A 22,245-nucleotide genomic window follows, 5' to 3' on the forward strand; every position below is an offset into this window, starting at 1 on the left:
TTCTGTTTTCTTTTTAGACTGCGAAAAGGAAGCGTGGCTACATTAAAAATAAGCTAGTTTTTAAGAAAGGCAAGAAAATATCTAAGAAGACTCTTTAAAAACACTGTTCTGGTTCCTAACTTGAAGCAGATGTCTTTGTGAGAACCGGTCTTTGCCTTTAGCTCATGTCGTGTTTCACAGCAGCGGAGGGTACAGAACCATCACTGGTCCAGGTTAACATCCAAAACTCTGGCAACACCTGATTTAAAAAATAAAATTGGCTTATTGAGAACAGCTGTTTTCGATTTGTAATGTGAAGCAAGACAGAGCACTGCTGTAAATGTCTTAACAGCAGATTTTTTTTTTTATTGGTACATATTATCCTTCAAATCTGAAAATTTGGACAATTCGCACCAAAGAACCCTCTAATTTGGTCCCTGGCACATGCATACTTGTCAAGGTTTTTTTATTCTTTTACAAGACCTGCATTTTATTTGAATGACCCAGATAGCAATATGTAAAATACAAATGACAAAATGTGATGCAAGCTTCTTGAACCAGTAAAACTAGTACAGGTCTGAGAAAGAGGTATGAGAAGAGTACTTCCTTGAACTATATTTATTTTCATGTTTCTCCAGTGCAAAGAATGTTTCATCAAATGTGCATTTTCTATTGCTTACTGTTTGCTCTGAGAAGAAGCTGCTGTTTTAAAGATGGACCTCTAACTCATTGATTCAAGTAGTTGTCGTTTTGTTTTGTTTTTTAATGTTGAAACATTATTGCTGCTGTTAGCAGTTGTTTTCACCAGGTACTTACAGAGCAGATACCATACATGGTTCATTCAAGGGCTAAATTTATATCCTTTGGCAATCATGGCAACACACACAATGTTGCTTGTTAGCAGGCTGGGGTTCGGTGTCCTACTCCTGAGGTGAGCACTGTGTTTACATACAAAAGGTTAAGGAAGAAACCCTTAAAGTGGACAGGTATCCAGAGTTCGTTTTGTGTGACTCTTCAAAATGACAAAGGATTTGTAAAATTCTGGCTTTCTCTCATTTTTACAAGTTTCATCCATCACAATGACTTTTGTCCTTTGCTCCATATTTGTTAATCCCTTAAGCATTTGATGAAACACTCTTTAATGCTATGTGCATTTTCTTTTATTAAAAATGTGACAGTTGTCAAAAAATGCACTAAAATGTCAATGGAGATTGAACATGTTCACTTTCCAGCTCATAGGCAACTTTATATAGACTTGAAATTTTTCTCCTGTTTAGTGAAAGTAAAAGAGAAAGGGTTTTTCCTGCCACAGGATATCTTTCCTTTTTTTTTTTTTTTGATATAAACAAGCATAACTTACACCACTGTTTTTGGTGGAAAAGTGCAGAATAGTATGTACCTTTTATGAAGAAAAGTGTAATTTACAATATACAGTGAGAATGTTACTGCCAATTTTCTTTTTCCAAAGTGTAGAATATTCTTTGATTTATAGAATTCATTTTTGACCCAGATGATGGTTCTTTTACAGACAAATAAAATGGTCCAACATTTTCACAAATGAAGTGTAACTGAATCTGGATTTCTGATACCTTGTCATTTGGGGGATTTTATCTTTATCTTTGTTGCTTTAAAATTCAATGCAGAAAAGTTGTTGACTGTAGGGAAAATAAAGTTAATTCAAATTTTGTGTTAAGTGTTGTCTTTTTACAAGTCTTTTCTTTACAGAGTCTTGAGCACACGCTTCCTTCTTGTTCGCATTGACAAAGGTTTGAGAGAACCCATGTGGAGAATCAAAAACAATAAAAACAAAGGCAGTTACTATAATTTCACTTTTATATATCTCTAATTTCACTTTTCTGCTACATTAAGACCTCAAGTGTCATTACAATATAGCTTTTACTGACGCAGTTCATGGAACCAAAATGAGGTTCCCCCAAACTAATTCAACTGAGACCTACTATTTTGTTATGCCTTCCTCCCCACCCACCCCGCCCAGAGTGAAAATTTCATTTTGACTTTTTATAGGTAAGTGAGGGGAAGACACCTAACCGAAAAGGAATTTTTATCTCCATATAAATGAGGGCAAAACTCTTAACAAAAGCTCTTCTCTGTAAAGTTCTAGTTAAACATCACTGAAGTCTTATTTAATTTTCTCATTAAGAGTAGGAATGACCTCTCACCTCCAGTTCTGGTTCAGGGGATTATCTCAGTAAAAACTATATTGTAATGACACTTGAGGTTTTATTATAACAGAAAAGTAAAATTATCAACATATTAAATAGCTTTTGTTTTATTCCACATCTTAGAATTGAGCAAACTGAGTGCTTTGTAGTAAAAAAAACATTAGGCTGCAAGTCCAAAGATAAAATTCATTTTGCAAACTCACATTGTTACCTACTGGAGAGTGCATGTGTAGAATTGTACTTTTAGTCCCCAGGCCATGACCAAAAGGCCAGAGGACTGAAGAGTATAAAAGCATCCTATAGAGTATTACTGTTTCTATAGCTCAGGGGTCATATGATTATGAAATCTGGAGCTACTACACATGTTTTTTAATGGTGGTAAAATATAAAAGAGAATATTTAACATCCTAACCACTGTACAATTAGTCGAGTCGTGTTGAGCGCGTTCACGTTCTTGTGCGACCCTCTCCAGAAGCTCTTCCTCTTGCTGGAACAGCCGCTGTTGAAGTGGGGACTGTCAGACCTCTGCTTTGTTACCCAGGTAGGTGGAGTCGTGAGTGAACGTAGAAACAGCAACCTGTAAGAAATGGCAGGTGTCTGAAATGAAAAGGTAAGTCTTTTTTAGTGTGAAGTGTAACATAGAGAAGACAAATGTCCGCCTTAGCAAGGTACCACCAGACGAGCAACTCTGTAACCACAATTCAGATCAAGACCACAGCACTGCTGGGGCCTGGGAAGTTTCCTCCTGCCCCCACCCAGTCACTGGCCTGTCCCCTTGCCCGTCCAGAAGGTAATCGGTCTCCTAGCTTTTACAGTAATTACTCTTTGTTAACATATTTCATTGTACCTATTCTTTGAACACAAAATGCGATCAAAATAGATATTTTTTTGTATCTAGCTACTTCAGCTTAATTTTCATGAAATTCAGAATGTTGCATGCAGCTATAGGTTTATTTTCATTGATGCATAGTATTCTTTGTCTCACATACCATTCTATCATTGATGGATATTTGCATTTCCAGCTTGAGGATATTATAGATAAGGCTATAGCAGTTTCTATTCTCTCTCTCTCAGAGACTATATGCACACATTTTTGTATTTACCTAATAAAGTAGAATTACTGGGAAAGGTATAAAGGTTCTTGTTTACTCCCACATCCTAATCAGCCCTTGTCAAGCTTTATAATTTTCTTTCTAGTAGGTGAATGATGGCTTTTTGTTGTTTAGTTGCCACTTCTAGGTTACTAGTGAGGTTGGTCATTTGGAAATCCCCTTTTTACAAGGTTTTGGGTGTTCTGTTGATTTATATTTTTTCATTGTATTAGTAGGGGTTCTTAATATATCCTGTGTATAAGCTCTTCATCATTGTGTTACAAACCACCTAGTTAGTATTCTGATGTTGTATTTTCAGTCTTCTATCTGCCTGTAGCTTTCTGTGCCATTTAGTAATCTTTTCCTTACCTGTGAAGATAGTTTCTTGTGGTCTTTTCTGGGAAGTTTATTGTTTTATCTTTTATACTTAGCTTTGCAGTCTGCCTGGAATTCAGTTGAGTGCAGTGTGAATAGTTTGGGTTTTGTTTTGGGTTGGTTATGTTTTTGTTTTTTCTCCATATGTGAGTCTAATTTTTGCATTTATTGAAAGAACTATCCTTTTCCTGCAGCTCTGCAGTTCTCCTTTTGCAGGAAATCCATACATGAATCTGTCTGAACTGTGTTATATTCCATAGGGTTCTTAGTTTTCTGTATTGACTTAATGTGCTTTAACATATTTCAGATGGTGATATAAGTCCTACTGCATCTTCTTAGACCTAGCTTGGCTATTTCCGGGCCTTTGTTTCTCCATGTAGATTTTAAAACCAGTTTATAAAGTGATACCAGAAAAGAAAGAAAAAACTTGTTGAGCTTTTGACTGGGTATTGAGCATTGAAACTATAGGAAAAATTAGCACCTTTGAGTCTTCTGTATGTGAATATGGCATATCCTTTTATAGAAGTCTGGGTCATCTTTAATTTCTGTATTGTTTTTAAATAGGTGTTACTCATTTTCATAAGTTGTATTGCAATACTGTCCTAAAAATTTATTTTCCAACTGTCAGGATATAAAATGTGTGGTTTTATGTGTTAAAATCATACTAAACAACCTGTTAAAACCATTGTAATAAGTTTAGATTGTTACTATAAACATATGCCATTGTAATTAGGAAACAGTGGCAGTTTTCTCTCTCCTCTTGTAGTGGTTATACATTTGACTTTGTTTTCGCTGCACTGGTCAGGACAGCGAGTCTAGTACTGCATAGAACAGGTAACACCTTTATCTTGTTCCTGTCTCAGGAAGTCATCAGTGTTTCTTCTTTAAATATGTTTGAAAGTGTTAGTTGCTCAGTCATGTCCAACTCCGTGCCCCCATGCACTGTAGCCCACCAGGCTCCTCTGTTCATGGGGATTCTCCTGGCCAGAATGCCAGAGTGGGTAGCCATTCCCTTCTCCAAGGGATCTTCCCAATGCAGGGATCGAACTCTGGTCTCTCACATTGCAGGCGGATTCTTTACCATCTAAGCCATCAGGGAAGCCCTTAAGTATGTTTACTGTAGACTTTGTATTGGTATCTTTGATTGGATTGAGTACATATTTTTCCCAGTTTGCTGAGTTTATTACATGTGAAGGAATTGTTTTTTGGTTTATTGAGATGATTTTGGTTTTTCTCCTTTATTCTGTTAACACAGTGAATTATAGAGATTTTTTGTTTACATTGTTAAATTTGCCTTCCTGGGATAATGATCAGTGTTTCATCGAATTTGCTGGTGCAATCATTTAGGCATATATTTCTCTTTGAATATAAAATTAAATATGGGAGGGAATGGCTACCCACTCTGGTATTCTGAATTGAATAGATGTAATAATTTTATTACACAGTTGGATTTTTAAATTTTTTTGTCAGATTTGGTAAATTTTTCAAGGAATTTGTCCATTTTTGTCTAAATTTTCAAATAGGTGAATGTAAAATTGTTGCTAATATCACTTTAACAGTTATGTTACTGTCCACAGATTCTATAGTGATGTCCTTGTCATTTCTGAGGTTGGTTTTCTTTCTTCTCCCTGTTTGTCTCCTCTCTCCCTCGTTACCCTTCAGTTTTTATCAAAGACCAACTTATTTATGGCTTTGTTGACATTTTCTACAGTATGTTTTTATTTCATTAATTTGTGTTAATTGTTTGCTTAAAGGAGAGGTATTCTTTTCATCTTAGTGTGATACATGATTTTAAAGTTCTAAATTTATTCCAAGCATAGTCTTTCATTCTCAGAGTTATGATGTGAACTGTCATTGAGTTTAATGCATACTTGTGTACTTTCTTCTTTGAACCTTGGGTTGTTTATTTATTTAGATGTACATTTCTTGATTTTTTAGATGTAGTGGTTTTCTAGTTATCCTTTTATTATCAGTTTCTACCTTAACTGCACTGTAATCAGATACTCTAAATTTTACTCCTTTGAAGATGTTTGAAATTTGCTCTGTGGTCCAATTGTGTGTATAAAATCTCCCTGAAGCTTGTTATGTTTGCTGAGAAGGGTGTATTGACACTGTATGCTGTTCCAGGTTTGCTTGTTCCTCTCTGAACCTTTTTTATGTTTGGACCCAGATTATTAGGTGTATATACATTTACAACTTTTATTGGTAAATTGAACCTTCAGTTTTTAGGGACTACCAGGATTTATTTTCAGTAATGCCTTTTGTTAAAGTCTGTTTTGTCTGATTGTTTTATCAGCTTTCTTCAGATGACCGCATGATGTATGTTTTTCATCCTTGAATGTATCCTACTCTGGATTTGTTCAGCATGTAGCTTTGTAGCTTGTTGGGTTTTTTAAGTTCCCAGTCATCACTTGGAATATTGCTTCTGCCCCATTCTCTTTGCTTTCCAAGACTCCTTCTATAAGAAGGCTATAATTAAGCCTTCTCTGTTGGCTGTCTCCTTTCCCCTCTCCATTCTGTGTATTTTCTCTTGATTCACTTCTCTCGTCAGTTATAACTAATCTGATGTTAAGGCTAGCCGTCCATTGAGTTATTATTTTCAATTTTAGAATTTTTCCCCATGCCACATCTACTGTTTCTTTTTATGGTTTATAGCCTACTACTGACAGTCTTTGATCTAGTGAACATAAAGTGTGTCTGATTCGCCCATTAATTCACTCGAGTTCTTGTGGGTCTTGTTTCTGGTGTGTTTCCTCTTAATGTGTGGAGGAGAGGGGGCAGATGGTGTGCCCCGAACATACATAGGAAATTGTACAAGTAACTTTAGGTCTAAGAGATTTTCCTTTATAGAAGATTTTGTTTCTGCCAGGTACCTCATGATTTCATAGCAAGCCGTAATCAGATTCATCCAGTTCAAGGGATGTTGTGTGATCACAGAGCTAGACTGCCATCTCTTTGAGGGCTAGTTTATGATTCCCAGACTGAAATCCTGCAAGGACCTCATCCACGCAGGTTTTAATACCAGCCTTTGTCCTTTTAGTTCTACAAAGTCACTGAAATTGCAGTTCAGTCTCTGCCAGTTTCCAGGGGGAAATGGCCTCAAATGCCAGGCCTTCTCTCTCAGAATTTCCATTTTCTGGATTCTGTGTGGTGATGCACTCTTGGTTCTGTGAAGTCTTAAAACAGGTGGTATTTCTTGGCCACTTACCTGGTGGCTCAGCTGGTAAAGAATCCACCTGCAATACGGGAGATCTGGGTTCGATCCCTGGGTTGGGATGAGTCACCTGGAGAAGAGAAAGGCTACCCACTCCAGTATTCTGACCTGGAGAATTCCATGGACTGTATATATAGTCCATGGGGTTGCAAAGAGTTGGACACGACTAAGCGACTTTCCCTTGTCCGGCTTTACTACTTGGCTTTAGCTAAAGAGTTGGTCCAAACTCCCCCAGTTCACTACTGTCAGAAGCAGAATATTAGGAACAAAACGACTGATGGTCCTTTCAATCCCCAAACAGCATATGTTTCTGAACATGTTCACCTCCATCTTGGTGTATAATAGCTAGACATTGTGACCATCTCTGGGAGCCACAAAATTCAGATCGTCTAGCTCTTAATATTTTACTTGGAGAATATGGAATATTCTTGGTGAGTGGTCTTATTTCTAAGATCTTGGAGGCATTTTGATTAGAGTACCAACTGTCTGCTTTTGTTGAATGGGGTTTCAATAAAAGCTGGAGATACAAGATTGAATGAAAGAAAACTCAAGGTCAATGGCAGCCAGACTGACTGTGACAACAGTGCATTCTCTTAACCTCAGCACACTGTCGTAATTATTCAAACAAACAGGCCAGATAGATAAAGCAAGATCTGTTCTTTGACAAACTTAGATTAACATGAATCAGAGCTCAGGCCTGTATCCTGCTGAAGGAAATAATATATAATCCTCTTTGTCTTTTGATAAATATGATCTATTTTTTTTTAATGTTTTTATGGCTCTAGCTATTTGAGGCAACAGATAGTGTAGAAGGTGGATAAGTTTCTCTTAGCCCACTTTGTACAGGAATAGAAAAACAAACCTCCCATTTCGTACCTTTTTGGCCAACATAGAATTAACTTTTAGATCTGTAATCTGTTGAATTAGTTTTTGTATATGACTTGTGTGAGTTTTTTCAGTTGAGCCAACATCGTTTGTTGAAAAGACTTGAAAACTGACCAACATTCTTAATCTGTTTCATCAATCTTTGTGTATCCTCTTGATACACCGATAACTACATCTTTTCAGTAAATCTTGAACTTGGGTAATATGAGTTCTATACCTTTGTTCAGTGACCTTTAAATATTTGCCGAGACCGCAGGGCTAAACGAGGACGTGTTGTCACCCAACCTGCAGCAGATGTAAGATCAATGTCCAGACTCTGTGAAGAATACTTAGGGAAAAAACAGATGCTGATTTTTGATTAGTCCTTAACAGAAGAAATCCAAATGGGAAATAAACATACCCATCAGGTTAGCCAAAATACAAACATATGCATTGCTGATGGGAACTTTAAGATGACTCAGGAGTTAGCTGACGCACGCTAAAGATATATATCCCTGCAATTCTAAAGTCTGTCAGAAGTGGCTAAGATAAACTGATAGTAATATATTCATATAAAGGAACAGCATAGAAGGAAAAAGTGCACTACATTGATAAGGAATAACATTGATGATCATAAAAAGTTTTGAGTTTACAAGCCAAGAGATTATATGATTCCATTTATATATCAAAAGCAGGCAAACTATGTATCATTTAGGAATGTGTGCATAGTATTAAAGCTATAAAGCAAACCAGGATGTGGTTTACTCACAAAGTTGGATTATAGGTCAACTCTGGGGGAGGAGAGTTGGGGGACAATAATGGGGACTTTGATTATAGAAAAAGGCTCTGGAGTGATAGCATGTTCCAGTTGAGTTGGATTGTGATTACATGTGTCTGCTTCTCCTTTACACTGTGCACTTGATTTTAGCACACACAAGACCAAGGTTGCAGACTGGAAGCTCCAGGCCCTTGATGCTTCATGAAGACATTTAAAGTAACAGCAAACGAGAACCTGGCTAAAATAACTTTATAGGGGTTCTGGAAAATGGTCATTGGTCTACAGCACTGAACATATGCCCAATCATGGAAAAGTCACACTAAAAATAGTGCTATGTTTGGAAGTGTTCTGATTTCATCCTTTTACATGGAACTGTCCCGTTTTCCCAGCACCATTTATTGAAGAGGCTGTCTTTTCTTCACTATGTATTTTTGCCACCTATGTCACTCATGAGGTGACCGTAAGTGCATGAGTTTAGCTCTGGACTTCCTGTCCTATACCACTGATTCATATTTCTGTTTTTATATCAAAACCATACTGTCTTAATTACTGTAGCTTTGTAGTTTTTGACCCACCTTTAAGAGTAATGAAAATTTTTTAAAGGAAAAAAAAAAGGGACCTAATTGAAAGCTTTGCACAGCAAAGGAAACCATAAGACAAAAAGACAGCCCTCCGAATGGGGGAAAATAGCTGCAAATGAAGCAATGAACAAAGGGTTCACCTCCAGAATATATAAACAACTCAATCGAAAATGGACAGATCTAAATAGACATTTCTCCAAGAGGCACATGAAAAAGATGCTCAACATCAACTATTACAAAAATGCAGACACATCAGAAATGGCCATTATCAAAAAATAAAGGCTGTGGGAAAAAGGGAACCCTTGCACTGTTAGTGGGAATGTAAATTGATACAGCCACTATGGGGAACAGTCTGGAGGTTTTGTAAAATACTAAAAATAGAACTACCCCATGACCCAGCAATCCCACTACTGGGCATATACTTGAGCGTCCCCTCTCAAATAGGAGGGAAAATAAAAGAACTTACCTGCACCAGTCTGATGTATCTAGGGCTACCTGAAGAAAAAAATCTTTTCACTCTATAACTTGTCAGAGAAAAGTGGTATGGCTCAGATCGCAGGCTGGGAAAGCTGCAAAAAGGCAGACACTGCTCATAAAACTAGAACAAAAATGCTGTTTGTTTTTATAGAAACACAAAATACCCTGAACACCCAAAGCTTGAGAAAGAAAAACAGACCTGGAGGAATCAGGTGCCCTGACTTAAACTGTATTACATAGCTACAGTCATATAGTGTGGTACTGGCACAAAAACAAATGTAGATCATCAGGGTAGAAAGCCCAGAAATGACCCACACAACTACGGTTGAGCTATATGATAAAGGAGGGAAGACTATACCGTGGAAGAAAGGTAGTCTCTTCATTAAATGGTGCTGAGAAAACTAGACAGCTTACATGTAAAACAAATTAGGACATTCTTTAACATTATACACAAAAATAAAGATTTAAATGTAAGAACATAATACTATAAAACAGGGAAACATGGGGAAGAACACTCACATAAATTATAACAGTATCTTTTTCAAGCTGTCCCCTAGAGTAATGGAAATAAATAGGACTTAGGTAAACTCAAAAGCTTTTGCACAGTGAAGGAAGCCATAAACAAAGTGAAAAGACAGTCCACAGAATGGGAAAAAAAATATTTGCAAATGATACGACCAACAAGGGATTAATCTACAAAATCTACAAACAGCCCATGCAGCTCAATATAAAAAACAAACAAAACCCTGTCAAAAAAATGGGCAGAAGAACTAGACATTTTTCCAGGATGTCCATGGAAACATACTCAAAATTACAGTGAGAGACCATCAAAAAGTCTACAACAATAAATGCTGGAGAGGGCGTGGAGAAAAGGGAACTCTTCTACACTGTTGGAGGGAATGTAAATTGGTACAGCCACTATGGAGAACAGTATGAAGTTCCTTAGAAAACTGAAAACAGTTACCATATGATCCAGAAGTCCTACTCCTGGGCATATATCCAGAGGAAACCATAATTCAACAGGACACATGCACCCCAATGTTCACTGCAGTGCTGACTACAATAGCCAAGACATGGAAGCAATCTAGATGTCCAACAAACGAGTGGATAAAGATGGGTATATATACACAATGGAATATTACTCAACCATTAGAATCAAATAATGCCATTTGCAGAAACATGGATGTGCCTGGAGATTATCATACTAGTAAGTTAAACAAGAGAAACACCATATGACAGTACTTAAGTGGAATCTAAAAACTGACATAAACTTACAAAACAGACTCACAGACTTAAAAATTAGTTTATGGTTATGAAAGGGGGAAGGTGGGGTGGGATAAAGGTGGAGAGGGGTTTTGGGGATTGGAATATACACACTAATATATATATAAGATAATCAACAAAGACGTACTGTATAGCACAGGTAACTCCGCTAGATGTTCTGTAGCAATCTAGACAGGAAAAGAATTTGAAAAGGAATAGATGTGTGTGTGTATATATAAAATCAAATCACTTTTCTGTACACCTGAAACACGTTACTCCAGCTCTACTCCAGTATTTTAAAAACAACAGAATGGCTATAGTGAGACTACAGACATGGAGATGCCTGGGCAAGAAATTAACGGGTAGAACGAGTATCTAAGGTCCTGAGAAGAAGCTAAAGGGAAAGTCTGAAAAATCAAGATGTAAAAACAGTCACATATAAGGTGGACTCAATGGTACACAGCCCTAGACAGGACATGTGCTCAGAAAAACACCTGAGACAAATTTCCACCTCAGGCTGATCCCAAGGCTCAGATGCCTTACACATCAGCGAAGGTCTTCCCTGGTGTGCAGCAGTGAAAACACGGAGAGATGGTTATTTTTTTCAAATGCCCAACATTCAACAAAATACCGCAAGAGATACAAAGAAACAGAAAAAAACATGGCCTATATGATAGAGGAAGAAAATAACAGCAATCATCTATTAGACAAAGACTTAAAGCCAACTGTCTGAAATAAGCTCATAGAAATAAAACAACGAACTAAAGTAATTCAAGAAAATAGAGAGTATCAACTAAGAAATTATCCTCTTAGGAAAAAATCAAATTCTGGAGCTGAAAAGAAAAAGTTGAGTAGAGTGTTTTAACAGGAAAAAAGAATCAATCTTGGAGAGGTCAATTGAAGTTATTATGTCAGTTCAGCTGCTCAGTCGTGTTGGACTCTGTGAACCCATGAACCACAGCACAACAGGCCTCCCTGTCCTTCACCAACTCCCGGAGTCTACCCAAACCCACGTCCATTGAGTCGGTGATGCCATCCAACCATCTTATCCTCTGTCGTCCCTTCTCCTCCTGCCCCCAATCTTTCCCAGCATCAGTGACTTTTTCAATGAGTCAGCTCTTTGCATCAGGTGGCCAAACTATTATAGAGTTTCAGCTTCAACATCAGTCCTTCCAATGAACACCCAGGACTGATCTCCTTTAGGAAGGACCGGTTGGATCTCTTGCAATCCAGGGGGCTCTCAACAGTCTTCTCCAACACCACAGTTAAAAAGCATCAATTCTTCGGCGCTCAGCTTTCTTCACAGTCCAACTCTCACATCCATACATGACCACTGGGAAAACCATAGCCTTGACTAGACGGACTTTTGTTGACAAAGTAATGTCTGCTTTTCAATAGGCTGTCTAGGTTAGTCATAACTTTTCCTTCCAAGGAGTAAGCGTCTTTTAATTTCATGGCTGCAGTCACCATCTGCAGTGATTTTGGAGCCCAAAAAAATAAAGTCTGACACTGTTTCCACTGTTTCCCCATCTATTTGCCATGAAGTGATGGGACCAGATGCCATGATCTTAGTTTTTTGCATGTTGAGTTTTAAGCCAACTTTTTCACTGTCCTCTTTCACTTTCATCAAGAGGCTCTTTAGTTCTTCCTTTTCTGCCATAAGGGTGGTGTCATCTGTATAGGTGAGGTTGATATTTCTCCCACCAATCTTAATTCCAGCTTGTGCTTCTTCCAGCCCAGCGTTTCTTATGATGTACTCTGCATATGAGTTAAATAAGCAGGGTGACAATATACAGTCTTGATGAACTCCTTTTCCTATTTGGAACCAGTCTGTTGTTCCATATCCAGTTCTAACTGTTGCTTCCTGACCTGCATACAGGTTTCTCAAGAGGCAGGTCAAGTGGTCTGGTATTCCCATCTCCTTCAGAATTTTCCACAGTTTATTGTGATCCACACAGTCAAAAGCTTTGACATAGTCAATAAAACAGAAATAGATGTTTTTCTGGACTCTCTTGCTTTTTTGATGATCCAGCAGATGTTGGCAATTTGATCTCTGGTTCCTCTGCCTTTTCTAAAACCAGCTTGAACATCTGGAATTTCACAGTTCACGTATTGCTGACGCCTGGCTTGGAGATATTTGAGCATTACTTTGCTAGCGTGTGAGATGAGTGCAATTCTGTAGTAGTTTGCGCATTCTTTGGCATTGCCTTTCTTTGAGATTGGAATGAAAACTGACCTTTTCCAGTCCTGTGGCCACTGCTGAGGTTTCCAAATTTGCTGGCATATTGAGTCCAGCACTTTCACAGCATCTTCTTTTAGGATTTGAAATAGCTCAACTGGAATTCCATCACCTCCACTAGCTTTGTTCGTAGTGATGCTTCCTAAGGCCCACCTGACTTCACATTCCAGGATGTCTGGCTCTAGGTGAGTGATCACACCATCGTGATCATCTGGGTCATGAAGACCTTTTTTGTACAGTTCTTCTGTGTATTCTTGCCACCTCTTCATAATATCTTCTGCTTCTGTTAGGTCCATACCATTTCTGTCCTTTATTGAGCACATCATTGCATGAAATGTTCCCTTGGTATCTCTAATTTTCTTGAAGAGATCTCTAGTCTTTCCCATTCTATTGTTTTCCTCTATGTCTTTGCATTGATCACTGAGGAAGTCTTTCTTATCTCTCCTCGCTATTCTTTGGAACTCTGCATTCAGATGCTTATATCTTTCCTTTTCTCCTTTGCTTTTCGCTTCCCTTCTTTTCACAGCTATTTGTAAGGCCTCCTCAGACAGCCATTTTGCTTTTTTGCATTTCCTTTCCATGGGGATGGTCTTTATTCCTGCCTCCTGTACAATGTTACGAACCTCCGTCCATAGTTCATCAAGCACTCTGTCTATCGGATCTAGTCCCTTAAATCTATTTCTCACCTCCACTGTATAATCGTAAGGGATTTGATTTAGGTCACCTGAATGGTCCAGTGGTTTTCCCCACTTTCTTCAATTTAAGTCTGAATCTGGCAGTAAGGAGTTCATGATCTGAGCCACAGTCAGCTCCTGGTCTTGTTTTTGCTGACTGTATAGAGTTTCTCCATCTTTGGCTGCAAAGAATATAATCAGTCTGATTTCAGTGTTGACCATCTTGTGATGTCCATGTGTAGAGTCTTTTCTTGTGTTAAAAAAACAGTGGAAAGAGCGCAAAGGGCACCATTAAATGGACCAATATTACATTACAGGAGTCCAAGAAGGGAGAGAGGAAGGGGCCATGAGATTTGAAGAAATAATGGCAGAAAACTTCCCAAATTTGAGAAAAGACATGAATCTATAAATTGAAGAAACTTAATGAATGTCAAGTACGTTACACCCAAAGGAACCCATACTGACCACAAACTGAACCCAAAGGACCACAAACTGAGACACATTATAGTTAAACTACTGAAAGCCCAAAGCTAAGAAAATCTTGAAAGCAGTAAGGGGAAAGTTAAGTTGTCACTTAAAAGCCATCCTCAATAAGATTATCAGCAGGTTTCTCAGAAACTTTGAAGGCCATGATGCAGTAGGAATGTACATTTAAAATGCTGAAAGAAAAAAACTCTAAACCAAGAATTCTATACCTTTCAAGATCTTTCCAGATGAACAAAAGCTAACAAAAAAAAAAATGTACACACACGGAGAAATATGAAAACCAATTACTATAATTTTGAATATAACATTATTCATGCTTTAAAAGGCAGGCACACAGAAATAAGCATAAACCTGTTAATTGGTACACAATATATAAAAATATGATTTGTGACATCAATAAAAAAAGGATGAAGCTGTAAAGGATTAAGAGCTTTACATGACTAAAATTGGTATTATTTTAAAATAGACTGTTATAACTTTAGGATGGTATATGTAATCTCTCTAATAACCACAAGTGAAATAATTATAGAATACAGACAAAAATGACAGAGGAATCAATTTATCACTTCAAAAAAAAAAAAATCAGCTAAACCCCAAGGAAGACAATAATGGAGAAAATGCAGGACAGTGATGCTGTAAGACACCCAGAAAACAAACAAAATGGCAGCAGTGCGTCATTATCAGTAATTACTTTAAATGTAAATAGATGAAATTCCTCAATCAGAAGACATAAACAGGCAGAATGGATTTTCTTTTTTTTTTTTTATTTTTGGCTGTGCTCGGACTCCACTGCTGCGTGAGGGCTTTCTCTACCGGTGGTGCACAGGGGCTGTATTCTTCATTGCAGTGCCAGGGCTTCTCGTTTCGGGGGCTTCTTGGCGGAGCACAGGCCCTAGGCATGCAGGCTTCAGCAGCTGTGGTGTGTGGGTTTGGTAGTTGTATGGCAGGTGGGATCTTCCTGGACCAGGGATCAAACCCATGTCCCCTGCACTGGCAGGTAGGTTCTTAAGCACTGGATTACCAGGGGGAAGTCCCAGAATGGACTTTAAAACAACGTTCAACTATATGCTGTCTGTAAGAGAATCACTTTAGAGCTAAGAAAACGTGTACATTCTAAGTAAAAGGATGAAGGAAAATTTCATGCAAACAGTAGCCAAGGCAAGGATGGTTATACTGGTAGCAGGCAAATTAAACTCTCAGGTCAAAAACTTAGCAGACACAGGGACATTATATACTGATAAAAGAATCAGTTCACTAAGAAGGTATAACTGTTAGAGCCACACATCCACCAAACATCAAAGCTCCAAAATGTCCAAGGCAAACATTTATAGACTTGAGGAGGAAATACACAGCTGTGAAATAATAGGAGATCTCAACACCCCACCATTGATAATGGATTAAAAACATTTATAGACTTGAGGAGGAAATACACAGCTGGAAAATAATAGGAGATTTCAACACCCCACCATTGATAATGGATTAAAAACATTTAATGGATTAAAAACATTTATAAACTTGAGGAGGAAATACACAGCTGTGAAATAATAGGAGATCTCAACACCCCACTATTGATAATGGATTAAAAACATTTAATGGATTAAAAACATTTATAGACTTGAGGAGGAAATACACAGCTGTGAAATAACAGGAGATTTCCACACCCCACTGTTGATAATGGATTAAAAACAACCAAGACAGAATCAGTAAGAAAAGACAAGCATCACCGTAGTCCAACTGGACTTATACACGTACTGATGGCCCCATCAAATAGCAGAATACACATTTTTCTCAAGTGTGTGTGGGACATCCCCCTGGATAGACTGAATGTCAGCCCACAAAACAAGTCAATAAATTTTAAGACTGAAATCAAAGTATCTTTTCCAATCACAGTGCAATTAAACTAGAAATCAATAGTAGAAGGAAAACTGAGAAATCCACACGTATGTGGAAACTCAACAACATACTCTTAACCAATGGCTCAAAGAAGAAATCACAAGGGAAATCAGAACTTTATCTCAAGACTAATGAAAATAAAAACACATACCAAAATGTATGGGATGCTGGAAAAATGGTGTTAATGGGAAAATATATAGCTATAAACACTTGAGTTTGTAAAGCTCTGAGATCAGTAACTTTGAACCCTAAGAAACAAGCTAAATAAAACTAAACCCATAGCTAACAGAAGGAAATAATAAAAGACTAGCACAAAAGTAAACAATATATTTCATGCAAAGGTGAGCACAATAAAGGACAGAAATGGTGTGGACCTAACAGAAGCTGAAGATACTAAGAACAGGAGGCAAGAATACACAGAACTGTACAAAAAAGACCTTCATGACCCAGATAACCATGATGGTGTGATCACTCACCTAGAGTCAGACATCCTGGAGTCCAAAGTCAAGTGGGCCTTAGGAAGCATCACTACGAACAAAGCTAGTGGAGGTGATGGAATTCCAGTTGAGCTCTTTCAAATCCTGAGAGATGATGCTGTGAAAGTGCTGCACTCAATATGCCAGCAAATTTGGAAAACTCAGCAGTGACCACAGGACTGGAAAAGGTCAGTTTTCATTCCAATCCCAAAGAAAGGCATTGCCAAAGAATGCTCAAACTGTTGCACAATTGCACTCATCTCAGTTCAGTTCAGTCACTCAGTTGTGTCCGACTCTTTGCGACCCCATGAATCGCAGCACACCAGGCCTCCCTCTCCATCACCAACTCCTGGAGTTCACTCAAACTCATGTGCATCGAGTCAGTGACGCCATCCAGCCATCTCATCCTCTGTCGTCCCCTTCTCTTCCTGCCCCCAATCCCTCCCAGCATCAGGGTCTTTTCCAATGAGTCAACTCTTTGCATGAGGTGGCCAAAGTATTGGAGTTTCAGCCTCAGCATCAGTCCTTCCAATCAACACCCAGGACTGGTCTCCTTTAGGATGGACTGGTTGGATCTCCTTGCAGTCCAAAGGACTCTCAAGAGTCTTCTCCAACACCACAGTTCAAAAGCATCAATTCTTTGGCACTCAGCTTTCTTTATAATCCAACTCTCACATCTATACATGACCACTGGAAAACCATAGCCTTGACTAGATGGACCTTTGCTGGCAAAGTAATATCTCTGTTTTTTAATGTGCTGTCTAGGTTGGTCATAACTTTTCTTCCAAGGAGTAAGCGTCTTTTAATTTCATGGCTGCAATCACCATCTGCAGTGATTTTGGAGCCCCAAAAAATAAAGTCTGACATTATTTCCACTGTTTCCCCATCTATTTGCCATGACGTGATGGGACCAGATGCCATGATCTTCGTTTTCTGAATGTTGAGCTTTAGGCCAACTTCTTCACTCTCCTCTTTCACCCTCATCAAGAGGCTCTTTAGTTCCTCTTCACTTTCTGCCATAAGGGTGGTGTCATCTGCATATCTCAGGTTATTGACATCTCACATACTAGTAAAGTAATGCTCAAAGTTCTCCAAGCCAGGCTTCAACAGTACTTGAACCATGAACTTCCAGATGTTCAAGCTGGATTTAGAAAAGCCAGAGGAACCAGAGATCAAATTGTCAACATTGATTGGAGCATTGAAAAAGCAAGAGAGTTCCAGAAAAACATCTATTTCTGTTTTATTGACTATACCAAAGCCTTTGACTGTGTGGATCACAATAAACTGTGGAAAATTCTGAAAGAGATGGGAATACCAGACCACCTGATCTGCCTCTTGAGAAACCTATATGCAGGTCAGGAACAACAGTTTGAACTGGACATGGAACAACAGACTGGTTCCAAATTGGGAAAGGAGTACATCAAGGCTGTATATTGTCATCCTGCTTATTTAATTATATGCAGAGTACACCATGAGAAACACTGGGCTGGAGGAAGCACAAGCTGGAATCAAGATTTCCAGGAGAAATATCAATAACGTCAGATATGCAGATGACACCACCCTTGTGGCAGAAAGAGAAGAACTGAAGAGCCTCTTGATGAAAGTGAAAGAGGACAGTGAAAAAGTTGGCTTAAAACTCAACATGCAGAAAACTAAGATCATGGCATCTGGTCCCATCACTTCATGGCAAATAGATGGGGAAACAATGGAAACAGTGACAGACTTTGTTTTCTTGGGCTTCAAAATCACTGCAGATGGTGACTGCAGCCATGACATTTAAAGATGCTTACTCCTTGGAAGAAAAGCTATGGCCAACCTAGATAGCATATTGAAAAGCAGAGACACTATTTTGCCAACAAAGGTCTGTCTAGTCAAAGCTATGGTTTTTCCAGTAGTCATGTATGGATGTGAGAGCTGGATTATAAAGAAAGCTGAGCGCCAAAGAACTGATGATGCTTTTGAACTGTGGTGCTAGAGAAGACTCTTGAGAGTCCCCTGGATTGCAAGGAGATCAAACCAGTCCATCCTAAAAGAAATCAGTCCTGAATGTTCACTGGAAGGACTGATGCTGAAGCTGAAACTCCAATTCTTTGACCACCTGATGCAAAGAGCTGACTCATTGGAAAAGACCCTGATGCTGGGAAAGACTGAAGGCAGGGGCAGAAGGGGATGACAGAGGGTGACATGGCTGGATGGCATCACCGACTCGATGGACATGAGTTTGAGCAAGCTCCAGGAGTTGATGACGGACAGGGAAGCCTGACTTGCTGCAGTCCATGGAGTCAGAAAGAGTCGGACATGACTGAGCAACTGAACTGAAAGAAAATAAAGTCTCACTTCCAGATTTCAAAACTGGTACTGGCATAAAATCACAGACATATACCAATGGAACAGACTAGGGAGTCCAGGAATAAACCCTTCACAGATGATCAAATGATTTTCGATAAGACAACCATTCAATGGGGAAAAGAGTGTTTCCAACAAATGGTTCCAGGAAAACAGGATATCGATATGCAGAGTCATAAAACTGGACACTTACCTAACACCGTATACAAAAGTTCACTTGAACTGGATCAAAAATGTAAAACATAAGAGCTAAAACTATGAAACTCTTAGAAGACAACATAAGGGGAAAGCTCCATGAAATGAGATTTGGCAATAATTACTCGGATATGATATCCAAAGCACGAGATGAGCCACCTGGGAGGCCCAGGGAAAAACTGGGCTTCATTAAAGGTAAATACTTCTGTACATCAAAGGACAGGTATCAGCAGAATGAAAAGGCAACCCGCAGAATGGGAGGGGATATTTGCAAATCATGTATATTAACAATGTATAAAAGAATGCAATTAGAAACTGTGCAAAGCACTTTAACAGACATTTCTCCAGAAGATATACAGATGGTCAATAAATACATGGGAAAGATGTCAACATCACTAAAAATCATTAGGGAAATGCAAGTCAAACCCACAATGAGATAACTGTTCACACCCATTAGGATGATTGTAAAAACAACACAATTCAGCAGAGGCACAAAGGTGGCTTTCAAGGTGTGGACAAACAGGTTTCTTTCCCGAGGCAGTGGGTACACGGGTGTTTATAATCATTCCTGAAACTGTAATGCGTTTTATGTAGTTCTTTATATGATGTTTCACAGTATTTTAAAAGGCCAAATGAACTCCCCGCCACGACCAAAAAAAAAAGTGATGGATCTCCATTTACCCCCCAGGCGGTTTATGCTCTGGTATAAGACTGGAACATCGAAAAACACCACAGTGATTCCTTTGCAGTCTCCTCATTAAAGATTTCCCTCTCAAAATACATCTAACCTGCTTTCCCTCTCAGAAATAAAATGATTCCACTTTCTTCTCCCAGATGTCTTAAGACAGTGAACCAGAACAGGCTTACCTTAGCATTTTGCCTGGTAAGTCGCTTCTCAAAACAAGACCATTCCCTGGATATAAGTTAAATTTTCTTATGACCTTATCAGAAAATATCCATATATGATGTTTAATGTGTTTAAAACCCTGTTTTGATGGAAATATAATGGCTGTTCACATCAAATGAACACTAATCAATAAAATATGAGTTCATGCAGAGCCACCGATTCCAACAGAACTTTGGAATCCCTGAAAATCAAGCACAGACACTCAGATAAGTATAGTATTTAATCGAAATATATTTGTCTAATGTCTACAAAGTGTGAACAATTGGTCTTAAGAAAGCAGACGAAAGGCACAGAATTAGTATTACTACAGAGAAGCATTCACGCTACTGGGCTGTATAAATATTCTCAGAGTGGCACAGTAAAAAATAAATTAAGCATTGAGCAAAGATCAAATACTTCATTTTCTCCTTGCTTTATATTCTGGTCATGTCTCGACCTCATTTGTAAAGGCTGAAGACTGAAACTGAACTGAAACCATGGAACACTTAGGCAGGCTGTATGGATGTTTTAATCACAGTGGTTTCCTTGCAGAGTTTGGGTCAAACAAGAGAGGGAGATGCGCTTAAAAAAAAAAAAATTCACTGGGTATTCTTTTCTCTTTCCCCAAACGAAATACAAGGCTGTGGTAGTGCGTGTCTGTATGTGCATGCGTATAACTCACTTCTAAAGCCCTTTTTCCAAAGATAAAAGGAGTGAAGTCTCCATAGGACTTGTTTTCTACCATGAAAGCAGCAGCTTCTGAAAACTGTATGACTGGCGCTTTGAGCATAAGAAATCATCAGAGAGCTTCTGGGGCAAGGATGTGGGAGGACCATCCCAAGGCAGGCCTGGCTGTGGGCTCCCCCCGAGGGGCGCTCCATCCGGGAAGGCGCCAGCCTGCGCCTGGAACAGCTTCCTGCCTGCTCCCCGTCCCGCAGGAGATGCAGATGATCTGTCTTGAGCATGGACAAACGGACAACAGAGTTGGGGGCAGAGTGGGAATCCCAGCCATAATGGGAAGTGGCGGCCGCCTTCCACCAGACGGCCACACCCGTTCACCTTCGTCTGGACGGGACTTGTCAACTGGAGAATACTTTGTGAGTGCAAAACATTTTTTGGCAAAAGTGAAAACTAGAAAACTTGAAACCTTATTGATAAAAAGGAGCTCATAATCACCCACGTCGCTGCTAAGTGCAGTATTTCCATGTGTAGTGATACCCAGCAGACGGAGCGCGTGCGTGTGAACAGACGGTGTGCGGGGAGCTCTGCACACAGACACGTGCACACACAAGCCCAAAGGCTCTTGAATAAGCTCAATCCCAGCAGAGTCTGGGGGCGCACTGTTCACAACAGAATCTCTCTTGGGTGCCGTGTCTTGAGTGCTCTCAGGCGGCCTCAGGGAAGACCAGCAGAACCTTGATACCGTACCACTTTAATTCCTACAAAATCAGGGCTATTTCTGAAAGCTCTGCATCTCCACCCATCAGTGTGCCTTCCACAGGGGGTTGAAGTACACCCAGCCGTCACCCTGCAAGAGACAGGAGGACTCATCAATACGTGGAGACCTGTCGGCGAGGCGAGGGCAGAAGCGAAGGGGTCCTCCCCACCCAGCCCCTAGGACCCTGCGGGGCAGTGCTGGCTCCCACCAGCCTGTGCCCCTGCCTCGCTCCTCAAGGCGCACAGCCCAGCCACGCTGCTGGTCTCACCACCCCTCCCAGAGCTCACGGGGCCTGCACATCTGCCGCTTCAGGAGGAAACCCCATGAAATGACCAAAACAACAAAGAGGAGGCGGACGGCCTGTGTGGTTCCGTCAAGAAAGATTAATTAGCCCCAAAAGAAAAAGCACCTTGAAACGGCAGGACAGGAGGCAAAAAGGAAGGTATTTGGATGAAACGACAGGGAAGAGAGAAAACAAGGGCCTGAGTAGGAGGAACCTGCCCAAAGCAATGACTTTACAACCAGCTAAAGGCACACAGCAGGCGGCAGCCCCATACACGCCAGCAGCCCCAGGAAACGACACCAGTCACACGCGGTACCAGTGAGGAAAAGCCGAGACTCCTGGCGGCGTGGGCCCGGCGCCAGCCTAGAGGAGCGCGCCGCACGGTAACCAGGCTGGGCTGGTCTGTACCCTTTAGGTGTCCTCAAGCCTGTTAGAGACGGACTGGCTTTTATACACCCTCTAGCGGGAGAAAGAATGGGGCTGGCTGTCATTTTACTTCTTCACGTGCAGCAGCCACAGGAGCC

General features: G+C 39.7%; 2 protein-coding genes across 8 annotated transcripts in view; one reads left to right on the forward strand and one right to left on the reverse strand.

The window, feature by feature from the left end:
- Nucleotides 1–1,672, forward strand: part of STT3B (STT3 oligosaccharyltransferase complex catalytic subunit B) — a 103,203-nt gene extending 101,531 nt beyond the window's left edge. The window contains exon 16 of the mRNA XM_061395730.1: nt 18–1,672. Coding sequence (XP_061251714.1) covers nt 18–98 — 81 coding nt within the window. The 3' untranslated portion in view covers nt 99–1,672. The remainder of the gene's footprint in view (nt 1–17) is intronic.
- The window catches only part of OSBPL10 (oxysterol binding protein like 10), a 362,137-nt gene continuing 341,189 nt past the window's right edge, over nt 1,298–22,245 (reverse strand). For 6 of the 7 annotated variants that reach the window (XM_061395738.1, XM_061395733.1, XM_061395737.1 and 3 more), the window contains exon 12: nt 1,298–21,528. In XM_061395738.1, the coding sequence (XP_061251722.1) occupies nt 21,484–21,528 (45 nt within the window). In that variant the 3' untranslated portion in view covers nt 1,298–21,483. The remainder of the gene's footprint in view (nt 21,529–22,245) is intronic. The other variant, XR_009732395.1, reaches the window with a different exon arrangement.

This window comes from Bos javanicus, chromosome 22 (genome assembly GCF_032452875.1).
Source record: "Bos javanicus breed banteng chromosome 22, ARS-OSU_banteng_1.0, whole genome shotgun sequence".
Lineage (NCBI taxonomy): Eukaryota > Metazoa > Chordata > Mammalia > Artiodactyla > Bovidae > Bos > Bos javanicus.